The 25,830-nt window shown below is 40.0% G+C and overlaps 1 protein-coding gene across 11 annotated transcripts in view; it reads left to right on the top strand.

The window, feature by feature from the left end:
* The window catches only part of LOC119547588 (protein sickie), a 180,591-nt gene that overhangs the window by 131,627 nt on the left and 23,134 nt on the right, over positions 1–25,830 (top strand). For 4 of the 11 annotated variants that reach the window (XM_037854500.1, XM_037854496.1, XM_037854498.1 and 1 more), the window contains 6 exons: positions 10,592–11,163; positions 11,226–11,370; positions 11,682–11,984; positions 12,098–12,124; positions 14,434–14,792; positions 15,378–15,529. In XM_037854500.1, the coding sequence (XP_037710428.1) occupies positions 10,592–11,163; positions 11,226–11,370; positions 11,682–11,984; positions 12,098–12,124; positions 14,434–14,792; positions 15,378–15,529 (1,558 nt within the window). Of the gene's footprint in view, positions 1–2,668; positions 2,956–10,591; positions 11,164–11,225; positions 11,371–11,681; positions 11,985–12,097; positions 12,125–14,433; positions 14,793–15,377; positions 15,530–21,873; positions 22,109–25,830 lie in introns of those variants that run through there. The other 7 variants (XM_037854502.1, XM_037854497.1, XM_037854501.1 and 4 more) reach the window with 4 other exon arrangements.

Genomic DNA, 25,830 nt, shown 5'->3' with positions numbered 1-25,830 from the left:
TGACCAAACTTACTTTAAAAAAATTTGAAAGCTTTATTTTGTTCAAAATAATTCCCAATTATAAAAATTATACACCAATATTCTGTAAAGAAATTTAAATTTTTTACACAAAACCTTTGTTTTTATTACTTTATGATAATGGTAATTATTCTCAAATGCATTATGTAAAACGTAATACAGCTTGCCTCGAAATACAAAATTGCAACAGTTGTCAGGCTTAGCGAATCAGAAACCAGTTGCAGATTTCCGTATGCCAGAAAATCAAATGGGTAAGACTGCAGTCGCTGTGGCTCTAGTAACTATTTTTTATCCAACCTCACCCACGGCATGTGCCGAGCAATTAAAAGCAACTCAAAGCGTGTGGCAAGGCAATCGTAAGCCTTTAAGCCATAACTGACCTTTCCACAAGCCGCAAACAAACTTGCGCATATATATTTGTATCTGTTGTGGCTCAGACATGTCCAACGGCGGCTGAGACTCGGATTTTGCCTTAATCGTTTTCCAATAGCTTTGCCATAGCTGCAAGATATTTATCTCAATTATTATTTAAGGCCACATGAGACATTTTTGATTATATTCTTTGAAATAGCTGGTTTTAATTGACTGGTTGTCTAGGATACTTCCAAGAAATATCACAGTTAATTTATCAACTTATTGTTTGCTGATATGGTCCAAATATTTATCAAATTAAAAAGAACTTATTTTTATTTTGAAAAGACAAATTGCTAAATTTTTTCTCATTTCCATAAATCCACTTCCCTTAATTTATTAGGAACATAGACAGCTGTGACCTTCTTCCCCTTCCACCTATTATAATTAATATTTTTCCCGAGCAAATCAATGATTTACTGACTGATTGGTATCCTCCTCAAAAGCACTGTTTTTGCAAACGCTTCGGGAAGATTAATGAGCCCTGGAAAAATAATGAAAAGCGATAATAATGCTATGTGTGCATATGGTGCTTGGATAGCGCTGTCAATTAATGAGTTTCCATCGTCGCAAGATTTCAGCAACTTGCCAGCCAATCAAGTTTCGCTTTTCATTCACCAAACACTTGTAAACATTTTGCATTTTTTTTGTCGTTTATTGCAATAGCACATAACCAGCCCGCCCTTGGCTCAATTATTTTTGGAGTTTAAACCGGGCCGACAAACGCCCAAACAGTGCGAAACGAGTTTCAGTTTTTGGCCTCTGAAATAAGAGTAAATGCGAATTGAATTTCGAACTTGAAGATACTCTCTTAAACGCACAGCTGTATTTCTCTCATTCTCCACTGAATTGTGGCCAAAAGACATTTGTTGCTTTGGCAGACAGTTTGGCTGGGAGCGGGAGTGGGTGGAACTGTGTGAGAGAACTACCCCCGCAACCAACCCACTGGGCTGTCGGAAATTCCCTTACTCTGCTCCCGACCATGATTCATATCATATGGTGGGACTTAGGACCGAGAACTCAGAACTTGGGAGTCAGGACTCAGGACAAAGCCAAAAAAAAGAGAGGAAAAGCGCCAAAGTACGACCAAAGCAAAAATATAAGACCGCTTTTTGTATACACGTACTAGGGAACCATAAGCCCGAATAACTGTCGTCCAAACAGAAAGGAATATGACAGGTTTATTAGAAGATTATATTCTTCTGACTCTTGGAAGCTGTATTTTCATAGTGTTTGCTTTAGAAATAACTAAAAATGCTTATTTAAGATTTGTAATATTTAATTTAATTTTACAAGAGTTACCAGAATAAGGAGTTCTTTAAAAATAAAGTACAGTTTATTTTAATAAACCGATGATGTCGAAAAAACGCCTAATATTACTATTATGCCGTCTATATTATAAAATGATTTTCTCAAGAATTCCCAAAGTACAAAATTGTATGTGGTTCTTTTCAAATTAAGTACACTTTATTTTAAAAAACCAATGATGTTAAAAAAAATAGCCAATATTATTATTAATGCTGTGTAAAAAGTCCGCCCTTTCTTTATAACTATTAAACGATTTTCTCAAGAAAGCCCCAAGTAAAATGGTTCTTTTAAAATAAAGTACACTCTATTTTAATAAACCGTTGATGTCTAAAAAATTCCCAATATTATTATTAATGCTGTGTGAAAAGTCCGCCATTTCTTTGTATTTATATAACGATTTTCTTGAGAAAGCTCAATAAATTTCAATCGCCCAATGACAGCTGGGGAATCATGTTACCAACTTTACCCGAACTTCCATTTCGGCAAACTTTTCTACCCACCGCCACGTTTGAATGCCCCCTTTTCCCTGTTTTGAAACCGCCTTGGTAAATTATCATGAGTCGGGGCTGCTTAACTATTAAACAAGTGCGTGGCCAAGAGAGTACAAAAAATACGCCCAAAGCGCCGAAACTCCGTAGTTGCAAAAAGACAGGTATGTATAAATACTATGCCATTCAGGTGGGCAGGTGTCTTGAGTTCGACTGGCGTTGCATGTCAGAAAACCTTTTACTTTCAACACAAAACGCCGACAGGCAGCAGGCCAGAGTTCTCTTAACCGCGTTGGTTCTCTTAATAACGCTCTTAAGTTGGCATTTTCGAATTTTCCCTGCTTTTCGAACTTTGGCTTTTCCACGCCAGAACTGAAGAGCAACCCCAGAAACGCATTTGAACACTCGGTCTTTGCGGTTGCCCCATGAAAATGCTGCGGCAGAAGCGGAAAAACAGCGTGCTTTTCAAAAATATTTCAATTTAGTAAATAATTTAAAAATTGTTAAAATAAAAAATATTCTTCAAGAAAAAATAACTAAAATACAAATTATTTCCAGAGTTATGAAATAACTCATAATGAAAATATTCAAGTGAGTGCGGTTTATTTTCGAGTGCTGCGAAAACAAAACGTTTTCCTATGAGCTGCGAGTGCTTGCATACTTTTCGGCGTGCGGATAACAATGTTTATGGAGTGAAAACTTTTCCAATATTTGCCGACATCAGATAAAGGTAAATGTGTTTAATTAACATGTCCCAATCTGGATGCAACCCCTGGAGGAGCGCGGGTGTCAATCACCTGCCCCCGGGGCATTAAACCCTCGGACCGCCAGTGACTTCCATTCGAACTCCCTACTTTGTTTACCCAGTGCTCGTGTGTGTGTCTTCTGGTGTTTGTCCTTATGTTTGGCCAGGTCGTATGCAAAGGGGGTCATAAAAAAGCAGGGGGAACCCCGGGCAAAGGTAAACAAACACGTGGGCCCAGAGCTTGCTCACATTTTCCCACACGTAGCCCTAATCAATTTACTCGCTCTGTCCATCAATTTCAACAATGACTTCAAATGTCAGACATTCCATGAATGCATATTCCAACCCATAAATCTTAAAAAGGCAAAAACTAGGGAAAAAATATATAAGAGTCATACCACATGTACTCCAAAAAGGACGACAGCAACAACAGCAACAGGCAGAGGGCGGTGTGTATCCTTTGGAGGACCAGCTTTTCCACCTCGCATCCCCACGAATGGCTTAGCCAAATTGTTTCTGTGCTCGGCTTTAGCTGGAATTTACAATGAGCTAAGCGGCTTTCGAGGCACGCCTGCATGGGGTCCGAAGAACACCCGGCCACCGCAGAGGGTTAAGCGGTCTAAGCCCCCTCAAGCGCCATGTGGTAGTGGTGCCCAGGGGTTGGGAAAGGGGGTTTACATCCCGAATCAGTTGCAAAACTGAACTGGAGTCAGTTAAATCAGCATAAGCCCGGTAATTTGGGAGTGGCTTCTGGGTGCAGTGGAACTCCACTGAAATATAGAACTTTATTTATTCATAAGTTCGCTTTTCTACCTTTTTCCACAGACATATGGTATATATACACAAATTAAAAAAAACACTTGTTGATCTTATGTTCCATTAAAAATTACCCCCAAAAAGCTGTGTTTTACCCCCTAAAATACTTGTCTTTAAAGTATTATGTAGTCTTTGCTTTATGTATTTTTTATTTATTTGCTGATATGTTTCCTTTTCCTTTGTTCAAGGACTCTCCCTTTCATACCCAATTCTCCTATACCAACCTCAATACATTCCATCCTTTCTTAAAGCCCATCAATCTGATCCACACTCCCCCTTTAAGTTCATGAAAGTGCAATGAACTTCGGAAAACGTGGGGGCTAAGTTTCCTTTAATTTTGTTTTCCCCGTCATGCCAACCCTCGTGCTAGGTGAAATGGCACTTAATTTAATGTTAAATTTATGTAAGACTGTCGGAGGCTAATAAAAACGCCTCAAATGCCGGTCTGGCATATATAAAACTTTTATATCGGACAGCAAAAGGAAGAGATTCACACTATTTAACCGGGGAAAGGGGCACAGGAAGGACACAGGAATCCAGGAGGCCGGGAAAAGGCCAGGACGGCCCCATAAAATGGGCTAAACGAGTTGGCCTAAAAACGCCAGAAGTTTGCCGCAGTGGAAACTGTCAAGTGGCGAACCAAAAACAATACCGCAACGAAAGCCCAGTTTGCATGATTTAGGGCCATAGGAAAAATGGCAATATACCTGGGCTGGGGAACTTATCGAATCACCCATTTCCCACTTATCCGGCTGCTTATCCAGGACTCACACACATTTGGCCAGTTCATTATGTGGCCGGGTCGGGGAGGTGTGTCCTTTGTATGGAAAATCGATGGCAAAATGTGATTAGCAACACAAAATTAGTTTCCAGGGAAGTGGGCGATCGAAGAGGGCGTGTCATTTGCGTGTCCTCTTCCCTTAAGGATCCAACTGACTGACAAGCGGAGCAAACAAACTAACTAACTTAACAAATGAGTTTATTAATGAGCAAACTAAGTGGCTCTATAAGGTGCAATTGTAGGCTGAAACGGTCTTTATGTTATATAATTAAAGCCGAAAAGGGGTGGGTAAGACCTCACCCGAAATTCAAATCGAAAACTTTAGATTTTCAGCTAAAATAGAATATCAAGAATTCACCCTGTTATTAAACCTTAACTTTCCTCGGCCATTACTCTCTGTCTGCTATGTTATATGTATTTAATTTCCCTCTTTATTCCCTCACTCAATTGTTAGGGTAAAGAAGGAAAAGTCAACATGGATTTGGCCAAAGGTTTCTGTCTCTCTAATTTCCGGTTTTTATCATGTTTCCCCACTCGTTTTGGCCAGTCTCTTGTTTGTCTGTAATTTGTAGCTTTTTTAATTAAAATGTGCAACCAGAAGCGCAACTCCCTTTTTACTGGAGAAACCAAGCACAGGACTGACCAGGACTTAGCCGAGGTATTAAGTTTTTGTTTAGCATATTAACAAAGTTTTGTGCTTAATTTAATTTGCATTCGTTTGTCGCTTTCATTCGAGGCCTCTCTTGAACTTCAAAGTTATTGGGCAGGAATTTTTCTTTGGCAGAAAACTTGCTGAAAAAGTTGGGCTCCTGGGTGGTGTGGCATCCAAGGTTTCACCTCTCTTGAAGGCTGTTTCGTCTTACCGACTGGACGCATTTTCCTTGCCGCCATAATTTATGACCCACAGTCGAGTATCGTAAAAGGCAAACAATTGCTTTGGGGAAATGCTCCCTGTCGGTTGCATAATTGATGTGGGCCTGCTCGCACGAGTCTGCAATTCTTTTTGCTACCCAGTAATCGGGGGTAGTATGGGAAAATTGAGTTGGTAGAGGGAAATGCTTACCAACGCAGAAAATGTAGTTAAGCTTTCCTAGTTATAAGCCTTACATAGATACATTTTTAAGACCTTATAACATTTTTATATGTTTAAAATATTAATAAATAAATATGTATTATTTTCATAAATGACAACCGAAAATAGCTCTGGACTGACTAACAATTTTTAAAAACATTTTTTTTGAGCCTATATACCTTACTTAATCCAATGTGAATATTACTACCAAATTTTTTAGTTACTTAATGCATATAAAAAATTTAAAATATATAACCCCATGACCAGAAATATCTTCTTAAAAAGTTCTCTCTTTGATACTGAGTTCCCTGTACCGCGTAGCAAATCCTCCATTATATCCTTGACACAGTCCACTTTTTCGCCTTGTTTCGAGTGCTGGCTGCTTTTAGGCGCCTTTTTGCCTTGTTTGCTGCCATTTGCAAGGCCATCGCGGAATAGAAACATAGCTGGGAGGAACTCGGTTGAAGGTTGCGTGCCAACTCATCTCGGTAGGGCTTCTACAGAACCAACAGAACCACCCACATTCCGGCCCACATGTTCGACACTTTTATTAATGCGCTTGTAACGCCCGTAAAGCTGTCAGAATTCCATTCACAGAATGCTATCGTGTTCGGTGGAAAAGGAAGGAAAACGCGTAGCATTGTTTGCTATTTCCTTAGCTGATAAGTCAGAATACTTTGTCGCCAATGCTTGTTGCTTTCTCACTGCCTGCTAACAGTTTTAATAAATGAAAAGGCCATGGGGATTGCAGGATTCAAACGGCTTCGAGGCCATAGTATTGAATATTTAACAGGAGAAAATAAGAATCACAGCATAGAAACGAAAATAAATCCATTTGACTCATCATTTAATTCCTCTTTTATGCAGGAAATAATGTCACTGATTTTTTTTATAATCTTCAAAGAAAAGCTATCCATTGAATCGGGTTTTATTTCTAAAGCAAGCTTTTTAATTAGCATTTCCGCACAGCAGTCATTACCACTTTTCTTCGCTTTTCCTAGTCCTGCTCATCATCATTAGTCACTTTCGCCTGTGCATGTATTTAAACAAGCACAAATGCCTCCGTGAATTAGGGTCACTAATTTTTGTCAAGGACCTGAATTCCACGCCTAATTATCTACATAAAAACCCATACCACTTGAGCGCATTTAAGCGCCAACTGTCAATTAAAAGCAGCAATTACGCCAATGTGTTGCCACCTCTAAAAACAGGGCCCAAAGAGGCTTTCTCATTTAAATTGAACACGTGCTTTTGGTCAGGGAATAAATTAGCGCGACTAAATTAAAAACTACACGAAAACACAGACCCCCATCCCCCCATCAGTTTAAATAGACCGACACCAAAGCGCAGAGAGGACCGCTTGTTTATGGCTTTTCACTTTGTTTTTCCGTCCTGGTTGTTGGCTCTACTCGACTCCCATGCAAATTACATTTTGTGCACGGAATTAGGAAACTCCAGCGAAATAAAATGGCCGAAAAATGGTAGAGGACATGGAACCAGCTCGGCGCAGACATGCATGGAATTTCATTTCTGCACTCTCGCCTGGGGGAGGCATTTATTTTCTGGCCATATATACCATATATATGGTCTATGGCCACATGTGTGTGGGACCCAAAAACTAAAGTCCGTGCCCTGACATCGATGCAAAGTTCTGAAATGGAAGGATGCCATTTAGGAGATGGCACGAGGCACGAGGTTTTCCCACGCCAAGCGCAATGAACGATGATGTTTTTATTTTAAACATTCGAGGTTGATGGAGAAACGTGAAAGCGATGACATGAAAAAACTTATGGGTATGGATTTAACAAATGTTAAACAAAAAAAAACCTTTAAAATCGAATTCGAGTTTTCCATAAAATATATATATCACTTAAATCCCCCTCGATTTTAAACTCCTTTTTATGTCATGCCCGTTGAACTGATTCTTTATCAACTGCCATTGACAAATATTACGTACTTACTGCCTGGTAATGATGGTTTAGCCAATAAAAAACTGCTCAAAAGTCACCTGCCACTGGCAAAATGTCCTTAAACTTTTCTACTCTTTTAAAGGGTATTTCTTATTTTTAAGAAATTGTGTAAATTGGAGTTTGGCTAAAAATAAATATAAATGCCACATTCCAAATATCCCTATTTCACATTTATTAAATAAATGGAGTCGACTAAGCACATCTATATTAAAAAAATCCACTGAAAGGGTATGAAAACTTCGCCTTTAAGCTTTCAATTTCCTTTTTCATTTCACATAATGGCCATAAATCCGCTTTCCGTTTGCTCCTTCTGAATTCCCTGCTTATGACGTCTGTTCCGGAATTGCTGAGCATTTTGTGTGTGTGCCAGTTCCCAATTTTTTCCGACAGTCCGCAAAAAATGTATGCGCACTTTTTTGCAGAATCTTGGGGGCGAAAAAAAATGGAAGAATAATGCTTCCACTGCAAAGGCTCCCGTGGCTCTGCGTCATTTGTTTCGCGTTTGCCATGCCATTGAAACATGGAATTTAAGCTGAAAGAAGTAAAGGTTTTCAGTCCCCATACGAATATTTAATTTCATTCAATAATTTATAAATTATTTCGTGCATGTACAATGCCAATAACAGCAAAAAATAATCGCTGAATTGTCAAAGAATAAAACATAAAGGTAGACAAAGCAGAATTGTAGTGTGATTGGAAAAGAATAGGTTCAATTTATGTAGGCAAGCATCTGTATTAAATTAAATTGAATTTAAGGTGGTGCGGTCATTTCTCTATTGATTTCACCCACTCGCCGTTCAGAAGGCATCGTGGGTCATTTGACCAACAACATGGTGATACGGCCATCGATATTGATTTTTCCTTCCAGCCCACATACCTTTTCCACCCACCGGCTTATGCATATTGAGTGCGCGACAATTTATGAGCTTTATGTGTCACTTCTGATGCCACTTTCACTGGCATTTTCCGCCCACACTTAACCCACCAGAAGGCCTCACATTCACACAGACAGTCACGCATTCTTCGAGGGTATGACGACCCAGGGAACCCAACCCTCGGAACCCTCGGAACCAAATGGACGTCTCAGTTACAGGCAGAATGTTGTTTTCTGTCTATAGCATATCTAAACTGTAATTGCTTGCCTGGGTGTAGTTGGGTTTTACGACCCACACAGCTGCTTTTTTCACTCCCTCCGCTTCTATTTCATTTAATGCTGCCCCAAATCATAGCATACACTTCAGGATTTCAGCACTTTAGTCGCCTCAGGATCCGCTGTGAAACGCAACACCAATTAGTTAATTTATTGGTGCCAGCTATCCCCTTTGTTGTGCAATCAAATCCATCTAAATTGGTAGTTGGTTCAAATGGATATAATTTGGTTTGATGCCAGCGGCAGAAGCCACATGAAAATATTGTGTATTGTGATATTTTATCTTTGCAAAATGGCTTTGGCATTCCGTTTTGCATTGTGGTAGGATTTTAGATTTTATTAAAATTGCAAAAGAACAAAAGACCAAAATTTATTAGCACAAATTTATCTAAATTATTTCTTTTAATGGAAATCAAAAACTTAAAGCACAGTGATGCTTGAACTTATACATTTGTATATTCTTTAAAAATTATTTTATAATTTATCCTTATGATTGCTTTTTAGATTTAACTGAGACGTTTAAAGTACTATATGTTTAATAATATATTGCAAGTTAAGGGAGCATGTCTAAGTTTTTATTTAACCCTTTTAAATTCAGGGTTTTCCTTAGCTTTGCACTTTAAAAATAATCCTTTTTTGTTAAGGTTCCAGGAGCTTAAGTACTCACGTACATATGCTATTAGTGCACTCAGCAGAAACTGTTCTGCCAACAAGCTGCTATCCCCATAAATAAACAACATTATTTATCGGAGCACGGACACGCCCAATTAGTTTTGATATATGCGAGGCAGGAAGGAGTGGTACTGCCCCCGAGCCAAGCAGCTTGGATTAGACATGCAATTTTCCGGCTGACTCTCGACTGTTAGGGATTCTTCGGGGTCCCAGCCGGAATATCTTTTGTCATTTTAATTGAAAATTGTAGCCGTTCGCCGAGACAATCCCCTTTCTGCTCGCCCGAAACACCTCTTTCGTTAGCCACTTGCCAATTGTATTTGCGGATTGTCTGTCAGCCATTTCAGCTCAGGTCTTTTGTTCGCCTTTGTCTCTGCCGGATTTCTTGACTTCTCGTCGTTTGAATGCCGTTTGTTTGCCCGCTGATTTTGGCCATTGTTTGACAATTTCACTCTTGAATGGACTTTTGATGTGTACATTATGTAGAAATATTTTATAGTACCTGTATATAATCTATATTTAAAATTTAAGGCGTTGCCCTGCATAAATTATCCACAGAATTTAAAGGCGGAACGTAAATTTATCAGGAAACCAATGCGGCGTATACTTAACTTGTTCAGTGTTCATCCTTAAAAGCTTCGTTTTAAGCTGCTGCTTTTTCCGTTTAACGAGCTGCTGGGCAATTAATGCCTTTAAAGAACTGCTTTTACATTTTTATTTTTTAAGGAAGGAAGGCAGTTGCCTTGGGCTATGGTTAAATGCGGTTATATTTAAAGAAACATAAAATCCCTTCTCTCAGACTTTAAAAATATTGCAGCTTTAATAACTAGTTTAAGCTACCAAGGCACCATAAAAAAATTATAGAACCTTTAAATAAAGTAAGCCCCTATGCTTGGAACTTCCAAAATCTCAAAGCTCCTAACTATCAAGGTAGCATAGCATCATTTTAGAACAGTAGCTAGTATTTTTAATAGGTAATTGTGTTTACTTAAAAAGCTGATACATACATATATGAATAAATAATGATGTATATATACAAATAAGTAAATACATTTTTGTCATGAAAGATTCAGGGTGAAATATTAGAATAAACAGATTTTTATTTTTTTGTACGCATTGCATTTTAAACTAATTTTTTTCATTTTCCTTGGTCATTTAAGTATTCGCAACAGTCGCGGCTCTTTGGATAGCATCGGAACCGCCGCGAACGGCAGCTCAGCGGCCAGTCAGGCCAGCTCCAGCGGCGGCTCCACCACCACCCACGCCCACGCCCACAACAACAATAACAACAACAACAATAACGGAGGCGGCGGTAAAATGGATGGCAGTCCCCATCATCGGCCAGGATCTCGAAATGGACGCGATAACTGGAGCAAGATGCCGGAACCGCTTAACGGACCTCCGAAGGGGGAGAAGTCGGAGAAGTCCTCCCCCTCCCGCCGCAGCCTGGGCGGAGGCGGTGGTGGCAGTGGCAGCTCCTCCAAGCAGGGCTCCCCCTCCTCCTCGTCGCGCACCAAGGGCGTGCCGCCCAGCTTTGGCTATGTGAAGCGGGCCAATGGCAGCATCACCTCGACCGCCGAGCAGCAGAACATCGCCATGATGATGGCCGCCGGTGGGGTGGCGGCCAACGGAATGCCCTGCGGTCGTACCGCTCATGTGTCGGCGGTTCCGAGGACCGCGAGCGGTCGCAAGGTGGCCGGCGGTACTCAAACCCTGCCCAATGACATGAACAGTGAGTATAAGAAATTTAAACATTTTTTTAGAGTTACTAATGGTGGTTATGGTTTTTTTTAGAGCTACCCCCGAATACCCAGCATCGGAGCTTTTCCCTAACCGGACCAACTGCCACCCAACTGAGCCAGTCCATCAGGGAGCGTCTGGCCACAGGATCACATAGTCTACCAAAACCCGGTAGCGATTTACACGTCTTTCAGCATAGGTATGTATTTAAAATATATTAAGCATGCAATATTACTCTCAGGCCCGATTTCTCAATGTCAGGTTAAGGTTATTATAAAGTTAACATGATGTTAGGTAGCTCGGAAAGAAAAATTCGTTATCTCAATGTGATCTCAATTTATCACAAAATTCAATGGGAATAATATTATGAAACTACATTTATCCCTAACTTGAACTTAACTTCATAAAGTAGGTTAACATGACATTGAGAAATCGTATCTTAGAGTAGTTTAACATGACATAAACGTATTATAAAATATTTTTAAAACTTATATTTAAATTTCCTAACAGAATCTCCAATCGCGGAGGAGTCCGCCACGATGGATCGCTCTCCGATACGCAGACCTACGCAGAGGTCAAGCCCGAATATAGCTCGTACGCCATGTGGCTGAAGCACAGCAATACGGCCGGAAGTCGCTTGTCCGACGGTGAGTCCGTCGAGCAGCTGCAGATCGGGTCACCGGCGATGACCCGACATGGCCACAAGATGATACACCAGCGATCGGGAGCACCGGGTCAGATGGCGGGTCAAATGTCGGGCAACGAGTCGCCCTATGTGCAAAGTCCGCGCATGAACCGCAGCAATAGCATAAGGTTGGTATCTATTCATTGACTGTATCTGTATAGTTTCCCTTCCTGCATGTATGTACCTATCTTTATCTATATTTTTCTCTCTTCCCTCTGTAAATATGGTTACCCTTGAAAAGCTACTTGAAAGAACGGACATATCCAAGGTGACCACAGAGTTTCAGCACAATACTTTTCTGCATCTCATCTAGGAAACTTTGTTGAACTTTTTTCTTTTGCCATCACACTTGCCACAAGCAATCTGCCTCGGTTTTGTCACTTTTTGTCAGCATTTTTCATTTTACATGTTGCATGATAATCATTTATGAATAGCACATGTTCGGGGAATAGTTTGTGTCTGCTTCAAAGTATTCTTTCATAAATTTGCATATTTTTTCGTACATAATTCATTTGTTCACCCATGAAATTCAGGAATATGGAAACAAAAGTAATAGCCGTATTTTAAAATATTATTTATAATATCCCAACAAAACCACCATCGGCTTATATATTTTCAATGGCCTTGCATTGGTTTATAAATCTCCAATGGCCTTTAAATGTTAATTTAATATTACCTGATATATTTTATATAGATTCTCTCTCTGCTCTGTTCTTTAAAGAAAAAACCCATTATCATAAACGACCCCTTTTTTTCTGACTGTCATCGGTATTTTATTTTTTCCTTCTCCTTTAAGTATGCAAACAACTTTTGGTTTTTCTGTTTTTCACTGGGTAAAAGCCAAGCGAAGTCACCTTCGGCTTGTAGCCTCCTGTCGCCAGGACATATGCTTGTTTTTTTCACGTATCGCTGTGCATACTTTAAAGATTCACGTAAAACCAAAAAGTTCAGAATGCAGACACGCCCAGTTATTTAAAGGGCAGAGTTTTCTGATGCTCGGGTGTTTGAGCAGGTTGTCGCCCACGGACAATGTGAAAGCTCTTTGGGAAAACAAGTTGGGAAAACCGTTCACAAAAAATATAAAAATGTCAAATAGCAAATGGAAAACGTAAAAAAACGAAGAGTGGCTCGGAGGTGTTGTGGATGGTCAGATTATTATTTGACATGTCAATAGGTTCGTAAACCCCTGACATGGCAAGGGTGCAGATGAAATGAAGTTCCCCTCTTTTTTTGTATGCTTCGTCAGCGAGTTTTCGACGGTCAAGTGGTTCATTAAAAAGTGTTCCACACAGCAATGCAGAAAATTGGTTGGAAAAGTTGGGAAAGCAGCGCTGCGAAAATGGGAAAAGTTTTAAGTAAAGTAAAGAGCAAACTTACAACTATGTTGTAAAATTAAAAATATTTGATATATAAAAGTTAATGAATTTTGTAAAGTGAAAGTATTAAGTATTTAAACTTCAAGTTTATGTTTCACTATAAAGAAAAGAACATATAACAGTTTGTAATTCATTTGGCTACAATTTCTGTCCAAATTTCCTGCTCTTTTACTATTCCCTTAAATAAGTCAGATATTTAGACACTTTCTGAGATCCATTTCCCTTCCCCACTTGAATGTCCTAAATCTGCTTTCTCCGCTTATGTGTGCCAGGCTCTTGCTTTCAATGCATCGACATCAATTATGCAATAGGAAGTGTGGAGGGGATTGTGTCAGGGGAAGTGGAAACCCTTGAAACCAGTTCGGTGGCTTGTTATCAAATTTTACAGTGCCGTACACACAGCCAAAGTTTGTGGCAAATAGCCCCGGAGAAAACCGACAGCTCTCGCCACCAAAAGCAAACAACAGAACCCACACACACACACCGAAGGGGGGCACACATGACGTATACGTAATATTAGATTTGCATGCAAAATGCCATTAATGTCACAGTTATCAGAGCGACGCTAGTGGACAATACAGGATGGAAAGTACCCCGATCCTTTCAACCCATCTCCCCATCCTGTATTCTGTATCCTGAATCCGTTTTCCGTTTGTGGAGCGGTCATTGTGTGGGCTTCTAGGAATCTGTGCATTTTATGACAATTTGTCTGGGGACTTAAACGCAACGATGGCTCCACCCAGGACCCTTATCATTCAGAAACACAGTGCCCGCACCACTGGCCACATCCAATTTGTAACAGAATTAAATGGAAATGTGGGCGTTTTCGAGGTGCCCAGAAGTGTTCGGATTTCATAATGAAATTGGCCTCATTCAGTTGACAAACGCAACGGAAATTTGCAACTGTCTGACCACATTTACTCGTCCATCAGAGGCATAACTGAAAAGAGATGTAATTGAAATGGTGATGAATATGGCCTGACTGATTGTAAAAACATGGTATATAATTTATAAAATATTTTCTTTTATTTTCCATGTTATATAAGCTGTGATTTTATATGATTTTATTATGGGTTTTGGTTTTAACATATTGTTATTAAACAAAAGCTTCATCTTGCTCCATTTCAATGCCTCATAATCACGCACTCATTCACTGTCAACTTAGAAGCGTCGCACAAGACTAATGGGGATTTCATTTCAGATCCACGAAATCCGAGAAGATGTATCCCTCGATGCTGAGCCGCGGCGGCGAGGTGGAAATCGAGCCCTACTACTGCCTGCCCGTGGGCACCAATGGGGTTCTCACGGCCCAAATGGCGGTTGCCATGGCGGCTCAATCGCAGGCGGCCCAGGGAAATTCCGGAGTGGGCGTCAATGTGGGGGGCGTGGCCTGGAGCCAGCCCACCTCGCCCACTCCGCTGAATCGCGGCCCCTTTTCCGCAGCCGCAAATGCCTCGGTTCTATCGCCCACCCATGGATCCACGTCGGTCGCAGGACTCGGAGGAGCAGGTGGTGCCATGGTCGGACATCGGCTCACATATCCCAAGAAGAATGACGAAGGTGAGAATTGGCAATGCACTTAGAAAAATGGTTTAGGCGACGGAACTACCAAATATGAGATTACATACCTGTAGGGTTAAATTAACAAGCTCTTAAAATATGAAAATAATCATACTTTTATTATCAACTACTTTTATTATCAAGAAAAAATTTAATTTGCATAAATAAACTCCCTAAATATAGCTTTTCTTATAGCTTTTTTATAAGTAAATATTAAAATATATGTATATACCTACAAAAATTTAAAATTGCTTTCCTTACATTTTCATATATGATATCGTATAGGACTTTATTAGATCAATTAATGGTTGCTTTCTATTGAATGGTAAGGCTTAGGTCAATTATCTCTATGATTCAAATTATATATTGTCTATCAAGTATACAAAATGATTTTTTAAATCAAAGTGAAATGCCATTTGTATATATCGTTTCCTAAAACAAGTATCCATTTTTATTTTAATAACTAGAAATTAAAAATCATATTTTTTCAAATACAAGTATCTTTCCCTACATGTTTTATGGGCTTCCTTTAAGTGCAGGTTCAAAGCGGATTAATGCAACTTTGCCGTTCTGTTTCCGTTTCAGTTCACGGCAGTGCCGCCTCCTTGCTGTCCGGAGGCAGCTCCTTGTACGGAAATGCGGAGGAGCGGCAGGCCCACGAAATCCGGAGGCTGAAACGCGAACTGCAGGATGCCCGGGATCAGGTGCTCAGCCTGAGCAGCCAGCTGTCAACCAATGTGAGTACTTCGTCATGGAAATCCTTAGTCTAGGTTCAGATGAATTGTGAGTGCATTCGAATCCTTCTGCTCGGCTGCACTTACTGCCAGAAAGTTTACCGCCGTCACGCTTCTGGGTGAAAGAGACTCACTGACAGGCTAAAAAACTTTGGGCGTCATTCTTTATCACTTGGAACGTGCTCATTTGAGAATTTGTCCATTTTCTTTCCATAACTGTGGGCATTTATCAATTATTTATTAGGAATGATTACAAATACAGTCAACTAAAGATAACTTTATACATTTCTATAGAAAAATATATAAAAGTTTGAGCTTCAATAAATCACAAAATATTGTTTAAGTCTCATTTATTATTGAAATATAGGCACAGATCAGCTATGTATAAATAAATATTGGCTGGAAAAATAAATAAGCAATTGTGTTCCAATAAATTGCAAGCCAATTTATTATGCTTGAAATCTGACTTTTCACCAGCTTAATTAGCACAAACGAATAAATCTTACCTGATTTTCACAACAATCCAAAAAGCATGCTAACGAATATTTTTAAATGCAATTGCCACTTGACAGGGCAATTTAATTTCACCTGAATAATTTATGGAAAATAAGGAAACACTCGCCGTCCTAATCTGGCCCACCGCATCTTTTATAGTTCAACCTCATCGTCTGCATTGTGCCCGGCCATTAATTTAAGTGGTTATGCCGTGTACTTTGGGGCACAATTTATTTTCTTTCCGCAGCTGTTGCAGCATTTTGCGCATTTTCATGGCCTACGTTCAGGGGCGATGCTGAAAGGCAAAAAAAATTCACAAAGAATGTGGCAAGTGGGCTGATACACCGCCTTTCTCCCCAGAATGGTGTGCCAAAAGCTTGGCGCTTTGAAAGATTCATTCGCTTCGCTTATCAGGCAGTCAGCTTGCATTCAACTTTTCAACTTTTTCCGCCAAGTTGCCTTCCGTCATATTCCATTCGAGATGCTCAATGCACAGAGAAAAATTTATAGAAAGTGGTCATTAATTTGAAATGTTTCCCATTAAAATATTCAATTTCCATGGCATACTTATTAGTTCAAATAAATTTATAATCTTTTGTTTATAATATAAATTGATCAAATAATTTTTTGTTTTCATAAACTTTTTCTTTTTTATATCTCACTATTAGTAAAAATATTTGATCCATCATCTTTATTCTAAAAATATATTTTTCAATGTGTGTCTTAACATACAATTTACATTACAATTTACTTGTATAGTTGCAAATAATTATATAATATTTAGTCTCATGGTTATATGTTTTTTTTCAAGTGCAGGCTCTAAAATACTTAGACTGTGACTGTCTATAAAATGCTATGTGTATGTATTGTCAACAGAAGTCACGCAAAAGTCTGATAAACTTCCGCGGCAGACAAAGGCACTTGAGCAGAAGGAGAGCAACTTTTGCCTACTTTTGGGTGACTTTATTTTTAATACACCCTCCATATGGGTCTGAAATTGATTTCATTTACAAATTTTCTTGCCAACAATTTTCATTACAAAATAAAAACAAAGTTTAAATTGCATTCCGCCGGGAGATGGAGCTTAGAGGAGTCATTGTACATTTTATGCCTGTCTACATTGTGGAAACGCTATAAAGTATTTTATAGCCAGTCCCCCAAGTCACCCACACCTTGGGCCATCAAATTTATCGGGGCCAGACAGGCAGACAACATAAATCTCTTATTTTTCCACACTTTCCGCAACATTCAGTGGGTGGTGGGTGTGAGAAAGTCTGGGGGGCCAAGGTCAAGGCGTACGTGAAAATTGCCAGAAATCGTCTTGATCGATTTGATGGCCATTTGATGGACAGAAACTTAAAGTGGTTAGCAACTTTTACCAATTTCCCAATCGTTTTGCCACTTTGCCAGCGGAGCGAAGAACTTTCCGCTGCCCAGCTGCCATAAAAGTGCAAACAATGTGGAGGCACAGAATAATTGCAATGGAGTTATGCCGACCAGAATCTCTAGCAGCTGATATGGTCTCTGATATGCGGTCTGGTTGGCTAAGTGGATTAGGTGCCTGGGTGGGGAAAAGTGGCTGGGAAAATGGGTCGCCTTGAGCATGATTTATCTGCGAGTGGGTAGAGCCACAGAAGTACATTTGCCATAATGCGAAAACTTGAACTGGATCGCAGTTGGCTGGTCAAACTTTTCCGCCATTGTGATCACACCTAAGATACGAAAAATGACAAGTTGAGATTATAAATTTGCTGGTCGAGGAGAACTATATTTTATGACTGACTTCTGGCAAAAAATAAAGTGTAAAATAATATTTCATTCTGAAGAAATGTATAAGGTATACGTTTTTATGCCCCCTTGGCCCAATTCAATTAACAAATAATGCTCGTACTCTTAAAAAAGTTTCGAAATGCTTAACATTTTCAAGTGGTTCTCGGATTTTTAACTGCAGTTTGCCTGCTTCTTCGGCATTTCCAACTCTCCTTTCCTTACGTCCATTGTGGATTAAAAACTTTTTAATTGCCCATTGACTTTGATGTCGTTTTCTTTTGGCTTTCCCTGCCATTGTCTTGGCCAAAGTTTCCTGCGTTAATTAAATTTCTGACTGGGGCTATAATGGCATAAATGCCGATATGTCGCTCCCGCACTTCCTCGGTCTGTCTATCGATCTATTTCACCTCCTGAATCCACGTCTCTGTCAGCCAGTCTGTCAGCAGTTTTGCCGCATATTATTTGCCATTGGCTTTTTATTTTTATTACCAGTATTTTTTATTGACAGACGCCCGTTGTGGAGGCATCGACGTCATGAAATTTCACTTTGCGGTAGTTGGGAAAACTGAAGCTTCCACACATCGACAGTTGGCTTGGTTTTTCGCATTTGTTCGAGGAAATTGAGATGTGGTGGGGGCACTGAAAGTCTGACAATGCAGTTTGTGAATTTTTCGCAATGCTCTCGAGATGTGTGCTTAAGTGTGGGTAGTTTTGCGAGGATTGGGAATATTTTCGCAGTCAGCCCTTTAATTTTTAAGTACTTACTAACTCATATTTCAGAGAGAAGATAGAATTGTGTGTTTTAGTTAAAATAATAAAAATTTGGCAGTTACTGGGATTGTTGCATATTATCCAGAGGGAAATTTTAAAGTTAAACTGCTTAAAATTCATTTCAATTAAATTCATGGTGATTTACTTTGGCTAGCTCTTACCCGAGAGATTCGCATTATTTTTCCCAACTTTAGTTTCAGCCAATCCCCCCGACGATTATCCCCTTTTAGGACCCACCTCACTCCTTCCCCCAATCTCCTTATCAGACTAAGCTTTATGGTAGTTCATAATACGCTTTATTCAGACGCTCACATAAACCCCAAGCAGCTTATAAAACTTCCAACCTACATCAACTTTAAACAGCTTTCGGCTGAGTCGAACTCCATTTAGTTCGTGCCCCCTGCCACACTTTCGGTGTAGAAAAACCCCAATTGAGCAATCTTATCATTGACCATAAATACTAAACCACAACAAAAACATCAGACTATACAAAACTGGAGGGAAAACGCCACGCAACGCGCCCATTTATCACGCACTCGGAATTGACCCAAGTGACCGGGGGCGAGACAGGGGACAGAACGGACTCTATGCATGCCAGTGTAGTAATAACATTAAAAGCGTGATAGAGCCCCCAAACAAACCCCCTCGAACTGTCCCCCCTCTACGCCCCGGCGATAAGACAAAGAAGCATAACTATAAAATATTAGAGAGCTCGCCTCGAGCGCCAAAAACTCGCGCCAAATCTCAAAACTAATGCCAGATGACTCTATCTGAACTGAATGAGTCTGAGATATGGATAGTAGAGAATGGGGAGAGTACCTATGAGTATAGGTGAGGGGTATAGAGAACGTGGAACATGCCAAGATGGGAAATGTTTTATGTTTCTTTGCTGGCCTTTTAATTGATTTGGATTTGAAGCAGAACGCACTAGAAATTATTGGTAGGAAATGCATTTTATATCGTACAGATTTGTTATCAAGTAGGGCAATTGGTGTAACTTATACCAAAAAATTAGAATATTTTTAATAAATACTCTTATTATATTTAATTTCTTTGATTGTCTCTGGCAAAAAATAGCCTATCTTTTCTACTTCGACTGACTTACCCTTTAAGTGACCCAAAGCTGCTAGTTGAGCAATCATCTAAATTACTTAATGGGGGTAACAAATCTAGTTGATTGTCTCAAGTAAAAAACAAGACATGGGATACAGGTTCATGCTCACAAGTAATTTAGTTCCTTATGTTGCAGACCTACCTTTAAGTGGTCATTATAACCAATAAAACTAATGTATTGCTCTTTTTCTTTTAGGTAAGTCAACCTTTCTATGCCAAATATATCTAAAGATTGGGTATGTAAAAATGACTATAATAATAACATTGAAATCTAAGTGATGGACATTTAAAGACCATTTATTTATATTATTGTACGAAGCAATATGAAACCGTTTTCAATATCGTAAAGGCCAGTGTTCCCATTAGTTTCATCTATCCATCATTAATATAGTTGTCACCACTCGAGCATGAAATCAATTCTCTACGCCGCTATTTACTAATAAACCATTTTAGGATATATGCCAACGGCTAGGCCGAAGGCAGTTAAACTAATGCCAAGTCAGTAATTTATGCTGATCTCGAGCAAAAGTCGACGACAAATGTAGGGGAGTTCTAAAGCCAATAACCCAGCTTCATCTCGATTGGTGATAATCAATCATTTTTTAGCTGTTGCCCCCGCCAGACTCGTTAAACAAACCAGCCAGAAAAGTTTTTACAACTTTATTATGTCCCAGTCCTTGTGACTTGGCCTCCATATGAAAGTGGAAAAGTGTGTGCAGACAGTTCCTTTTTTCCAGTGGCGCCGCGGAGTCTCGCGCCAAAAATAAACGACATTTCCCCACCGGGCTGTCCTTCACTTTGGCCTTACGACCAGCCACAAAACACAAATTTGCAATTTTTTCCACTTTGTTGTTCCTCATCCTGTCGTCCTGGCCGCCAAGGAAGCTGCGTCTGTATTTTTTTTTTCGCCCTCCATAGTTTTGCGCACATCTAAATAAGGGGTCGTCGATGGGGCAAACGTCGACTGCGACAGGGTCCGCAAAACATACGTACACTTCGGCAGTGCCGCCACATTGGCGCCTGACTTTGGTCTGTGGCAATCCTGCAGGATGCCCTGGATCAGACCATGCCGACAGACCAAATCCCCTGCGCATTGAACGGCGGATTAAAAAGTTTTGGCAGTCTTCATAAAGAAATACATGTTGACATATAGAACAATCTCTGGCTTTTAAAGGTGAAAAGAAAATTTAAGGTCTTGATACAAATTTCGGGTATTTTAGATTATAAAATAATATAGAGTTCTTTCTAGAATTTGACCTATTTTTAAAAAGAATGTTCCAGCTATAATGGGCTTTCAAATAATTGACTATACTGGAAAAAACAAAGATTTATTAGTAAATAATTTTTAAAAACCTTTTTTAAAAATGTTTTTAAATGCTTGGAATTATTAACATGTCTGGAATACAATTTTTAATCTAATAATCCTGGAATACCTACCTTTTCATAACAAAGTTTTCCATAATGAATAAAAATCCCTTTGTATTATTAACATATCACTCAAAGAACCATATAATTTTCATAACCCACTTTGCAATTATTTTGGATTCCTTTGTGTCAAATTAAAAATCCCTTGCGTTAACATTATCCAATTCAGGGCTCAGATAATTATAGTAATTCAGTTTTTTCACACGCCTGGGAATTGGAGTATAGGGGCTATTTTCGGGATGTGGCTTCCGCATTGCGTGATAGCCTATGCTGTGCGACTCTTTTGAAGTAGCGCCCCTGAAAAACTGAAGGACCCGGTCCCGAAACTACCCAACTTTTAGAGCATCCACCCCCTCCTACATTGTTTTTCCCTTTGGATTCTGTTATTTGTTTTGTCGCCGACAAGTCGGCGTCATTTCCCAGCTGCTGCTGCGCAGTCGACGTCGTGGCAGGAGTGGTTGCCAAAGGATTTTTGGAGTCGAGTGTGTCATGTTCAGTTCCGCATTTGGAGTCGATGGAAACGCACTAAATATAGGAGTTTTACAGGGTGCTTCTAAAACTAGCAGACAACATGTTGCCACTGACAGTAGCAACATGCTGCTGGTCGCAGCGCTCTCATCTCTCTCTCTTGGAGAGAAACTGATCTTGCTCAACAACGGCGGGTTTTAGTTTTGCGCTCTCTCCACACTTACGTAGTGGCTTACGTTTGCTTACGTTGCTTACGCTTACACTTACGTTCAAACACAAATACAAAGACCTGTGTTTCAATTCGACTGCCGACGGAGCAGTACGTACTGTCGAATACCGGGCGTATCTGAATCCCACAGTCCGAGTATCTGAGTATCTGACGGTTGTCGTGTATCTGCTAGTGCGTGATCGCTCACGGTTATTTACCCAACTGATTACCGAAGTGTTGCGTGAAGTGAAGTGAAGATTTGTAAGAAATACAACAGAATTACGCGGGCTAAAAAGGTTCATTGAGCAGAGCTTCAAAGCTATAAATAAATGGTAAAAAAAACCAAAGCCAAATGAGAAACGTGTTTGTGACGTGCTAAAAAAACAAAATACACCTTGAAATGAATGGATAAATAAGCGTATTTCAAACCGGTCAGCAAAAGTTCTCCCACAAACAAAAAAAATAAAAAACTGCTGACACAGAAAGATAACACAGAAAAGTTCACCTACAATTGCTTAAATTAACAACCAGAGAACGAGATAAAAACTGATAGCTAAATAAACGTACAAGTTGCCGCACAAATAAACCAGGCGGAAGCTGTATGGCCCAAACCACTCATAATGTTCATTGCCAGGGTATCCCATTCCCAGGGTATTTGTATCTCATTACCTGTGAGAGTTACTATAGAGTTACTCCGTCACTTGAGCCATGCAAATACTTGCAAAATCAGCAAAATACCTTATGGCCACCGGGAAAATCTGCCATTTCAGCTGCCTTACTCTGACACTCTTTCACTACCCATTTATTTGTTTTCTTTTTCATCCACCAAAATAGATACAAATTAAACGGGCTCCATCGTGATTTCCATAGGTGCAGGGAGATGTGCTACAATGGCCAAAACGTTTAATGGAGCATGTCGAAATGAGTTGGCCAAATTGTTGAGTTCAGTTCTACATATGCAAGTGATGAAAAGGTTGCACAGTCCCGTTGAGACAGAGGCGTAGGTGATCAAAAGGGGGTGTTCATTTTAAGAAAGGAAAGAAGTCCCTATATATTAATATAGATACACATTACCCTAAAAATGTAAATACTCTTTAGGCTTTCAATTTTATGATACTTCCGATCATTTGCATGTTTTCCCTCCATAAAAATCCCTATACCTTCACATTCACAACTACCATTTTGATAGCATCTACTAAACTCCATTAGTGCAACCACCCTCGACAACGCTTACAAGCAATATCACTTTATGATCTTCAAGCCGAACCGTAAATCACCCTCCCAACCACGTCCATGTCCCAATGCAATTGAGTCGAACAGTAGCCTACACACAAATTGCACAAACATGTCAAAAAGGGGGAACCAAAAATGCGGGGCTAATAAAAGACTTTGTCTGCTGCATTGTGAACTTTTATTAGGTTTTTTTTTTTCGTTGGTCGCAGTCGTTCGGTTCAAGTTATTCCCACTGAAACTGGAGTATTTTTGTCTGTCCATGAATTGCATTTCAAAACGCTGGTGGGAAATGCTTTACGATGTTGCCAAATTTCTGCCAAACAAATATTCCTTTGTTTTCATTGATTTTCCGCTAATGACTTCGGTTCAACATCTCGCAGGCCAATCAAAAACAAGCCAAATAGCTCTGACTGTACTGGCATATAGCATCGATGAGTATAATCCAGGAAAAACTCCCTCTTGGATCTCCCTCGCATATGGATATATGGGTTCTCTGTTTTCCGGCACAGCTGTCCCAAATACCGAGAGGTGTCACCCTCCCTCACCATACCGCTTTTCGCGTTGCGTGCGTGGAAAGCGATCAATTAAAATCGGTAAAAGGAACAGGAAGAGAAAGGAAAATGCTACGGTTCCCATCATTCCATTCATCCCTATATCCTTCGAGGGATGTGTAATACATTCTTATTGGAGGGGAGTCCTCGTTCCGTAACTCCCCCTCAATGAAAACGATTTATGAGGCTTGACTTTGACATCCCAAAAAGAAAACAACGTACAACCCCTCAAAATATTTTAATTGAAAGAATATTGCAATTAATTATGCAGCTCTTTCAGCGCACTTTTGCCAGCATCCTTGATGAAGATTGATTTTTCCCACTACGCCGCTGCTGTGCATAAATTTTCATGCGCAGCTAATCAAAATTAGTCATGCCTGAAAATCAGAGGTGGAGTTTTTGGGGGGTTGGGGAAAGAAAATTAGTTTTTAATTTGTAATTTTTCGCACACCGACAGGCGTCAACTTTGAAGTTGTTTTTTGATTTCTAATAGCCGTTTCTCTTTGAACTACTCGGTTGGCGAGAAAGTGTGAAAATTGTCGAAGGAAAAACTGCTCAAGTTTTCCAGTTCAATTAGCTCGCCTCGGATCGCCGATCGCACAAGTCCATAACAATTTCCGGCCAAACGGTCGATGGGCAATCTGAGATACACATGTTCGCAGCAGCTATCAGGAAAGTATCTAAGGATCGCCGGCCTTTCCCTGAAGACCTGACTTTTCCGACTTGATATTAAGGCAGCAATTTTCCTCACTTTTCTCTGATTGAGGTACTCTGGAAATGGCAGTGTCTACTCCAATTTTGTTTGTCGAGAGTTGAGTTGAGTTGAGTTGAGTTGAGGAAGAGGAAAACGATGTCAAATGCCTTGCAACTCTACCGACTTTGGATGCCGCCAAACAGTCTGCATCCATCCATCTGGCAGTATGTCGCCCTGTCGGGTGATTTGCATTTTTCCGTGCTTGATGTAAATGCCATGTAAATATTTGATCAGCCCGGTAAACATATGTACTCTGCACACAGGGCCAGCCCAGAAACACTTAAAGAAATGGGTGAAAGAGTGGGATGAGGGTGCTTAATTAAAGGGCGTATTTTTACCAGGGAACCTGTGACCCGCATCGATTTGCCTGCTACTGTTCGGGCAAATGACCCACGAAATCCCAGATATCGGGACCCAGGGCGCATGTCTGGCATGCTTAAATAGAGTCCCATTGAGGCGCTACCTGTCTAAAGGGTTAGGGCTACGCCGAGGGTTCTTCAACGTCTCTCTTAATTGCCGAAAAATATTATGTTTTAAAGCACGGCCAAGAGAAATGATAATTATCAAAACGAAACGAGAAACGATTGTCTAGAGGAAACTATTAAAAAATGAAGAAAATTGTCATGGGAAAATGAAACAAGCTGAGGAAAATAAAGAAAAACAGACAAGGAAAAGTAAAAGATATAATTTGAAAACAAAACATTTTCACATATTTAATGATGGTTTTCTATAGTTAAGAAAATTGCCTCAGAATAAATGCTTTCTGCCGCTTTAACATGGTACAATATTATTTTGTTCCTACCGTACTTAAGATGATCATGATCATTTTGGTCTTAGAAGCCTTTACTCTTTTAAATTAGTTAAGTTGGGGTTGTGCATTGTGATCCCTTAACTTAATAAAAGAGAACTTTGATTATTATTAACCAATTTGAATGTCCAGTAAATACAGTCCAGCATCAACTCATTCAATAGAAGGAGTTCCAAAGACCCCTGGCTAATATAATAATTACGTAAGTGCTGGTAAAACCCTTCGCATTGGGCAAATTACCGAGTAGGCAAGGCCGTCCTTCCAAATGTTTACCCTATCGTTGCACCTTTCCCGAGCGGCGTGTGCTGGCTAATTGGAGCTGCACCTTTGGCAACATGTGCAACATGCGGCAGCTGCTGCATTTCAGAAGGACGCAGCGGTCCTTGTTTCCAAGTCGACACTCAATAAACGGGCATTAAAGTCGCCCTTTGTCTACTTTTTGTTCGGCTAAGCGAGAGGAGTGGCACCTTTAAAGAGCTCGGAATGCGCTTCAATCATTAATCAGCTGCAACTAATATTGTGGCAGCTGGCAGATGCATCCCATTCCCCCACACATTTCTAATTGCAGTTGACAAACACTGAACCCATTGAGCGAGCATCAGACTCGGCCCCGCCTGCTCCACATCCACATCCACAGATCCACATCCACATCCACTTGATGATGATTCTCGGAAAGAGCAACTCCCCAGCCCTGTTCTTATCTGGGGC

Source organism: Drosophila subpulchrella, chromosome 2L (genome assembly GCF_014743375.2).
Source record: "Drosophila subpulchrella strain 33 F10 #4 breed RU33 chromosome 2L, RU_Dsub_v1.1 Primary Assembly, whole genome shotgun sequence".
Lineage (NCBI taxonomy): Eukaryota > Metazoa > Arthropoda > Insecta > Diptera > Drosophilidae > Drosophila > Drosophila subpulchrella.
The sequence above is the reverse complement of the archived record's forward strand: the minus strand, read 5'-3'. Positions and strand labels throughout refer to the sequence as shown.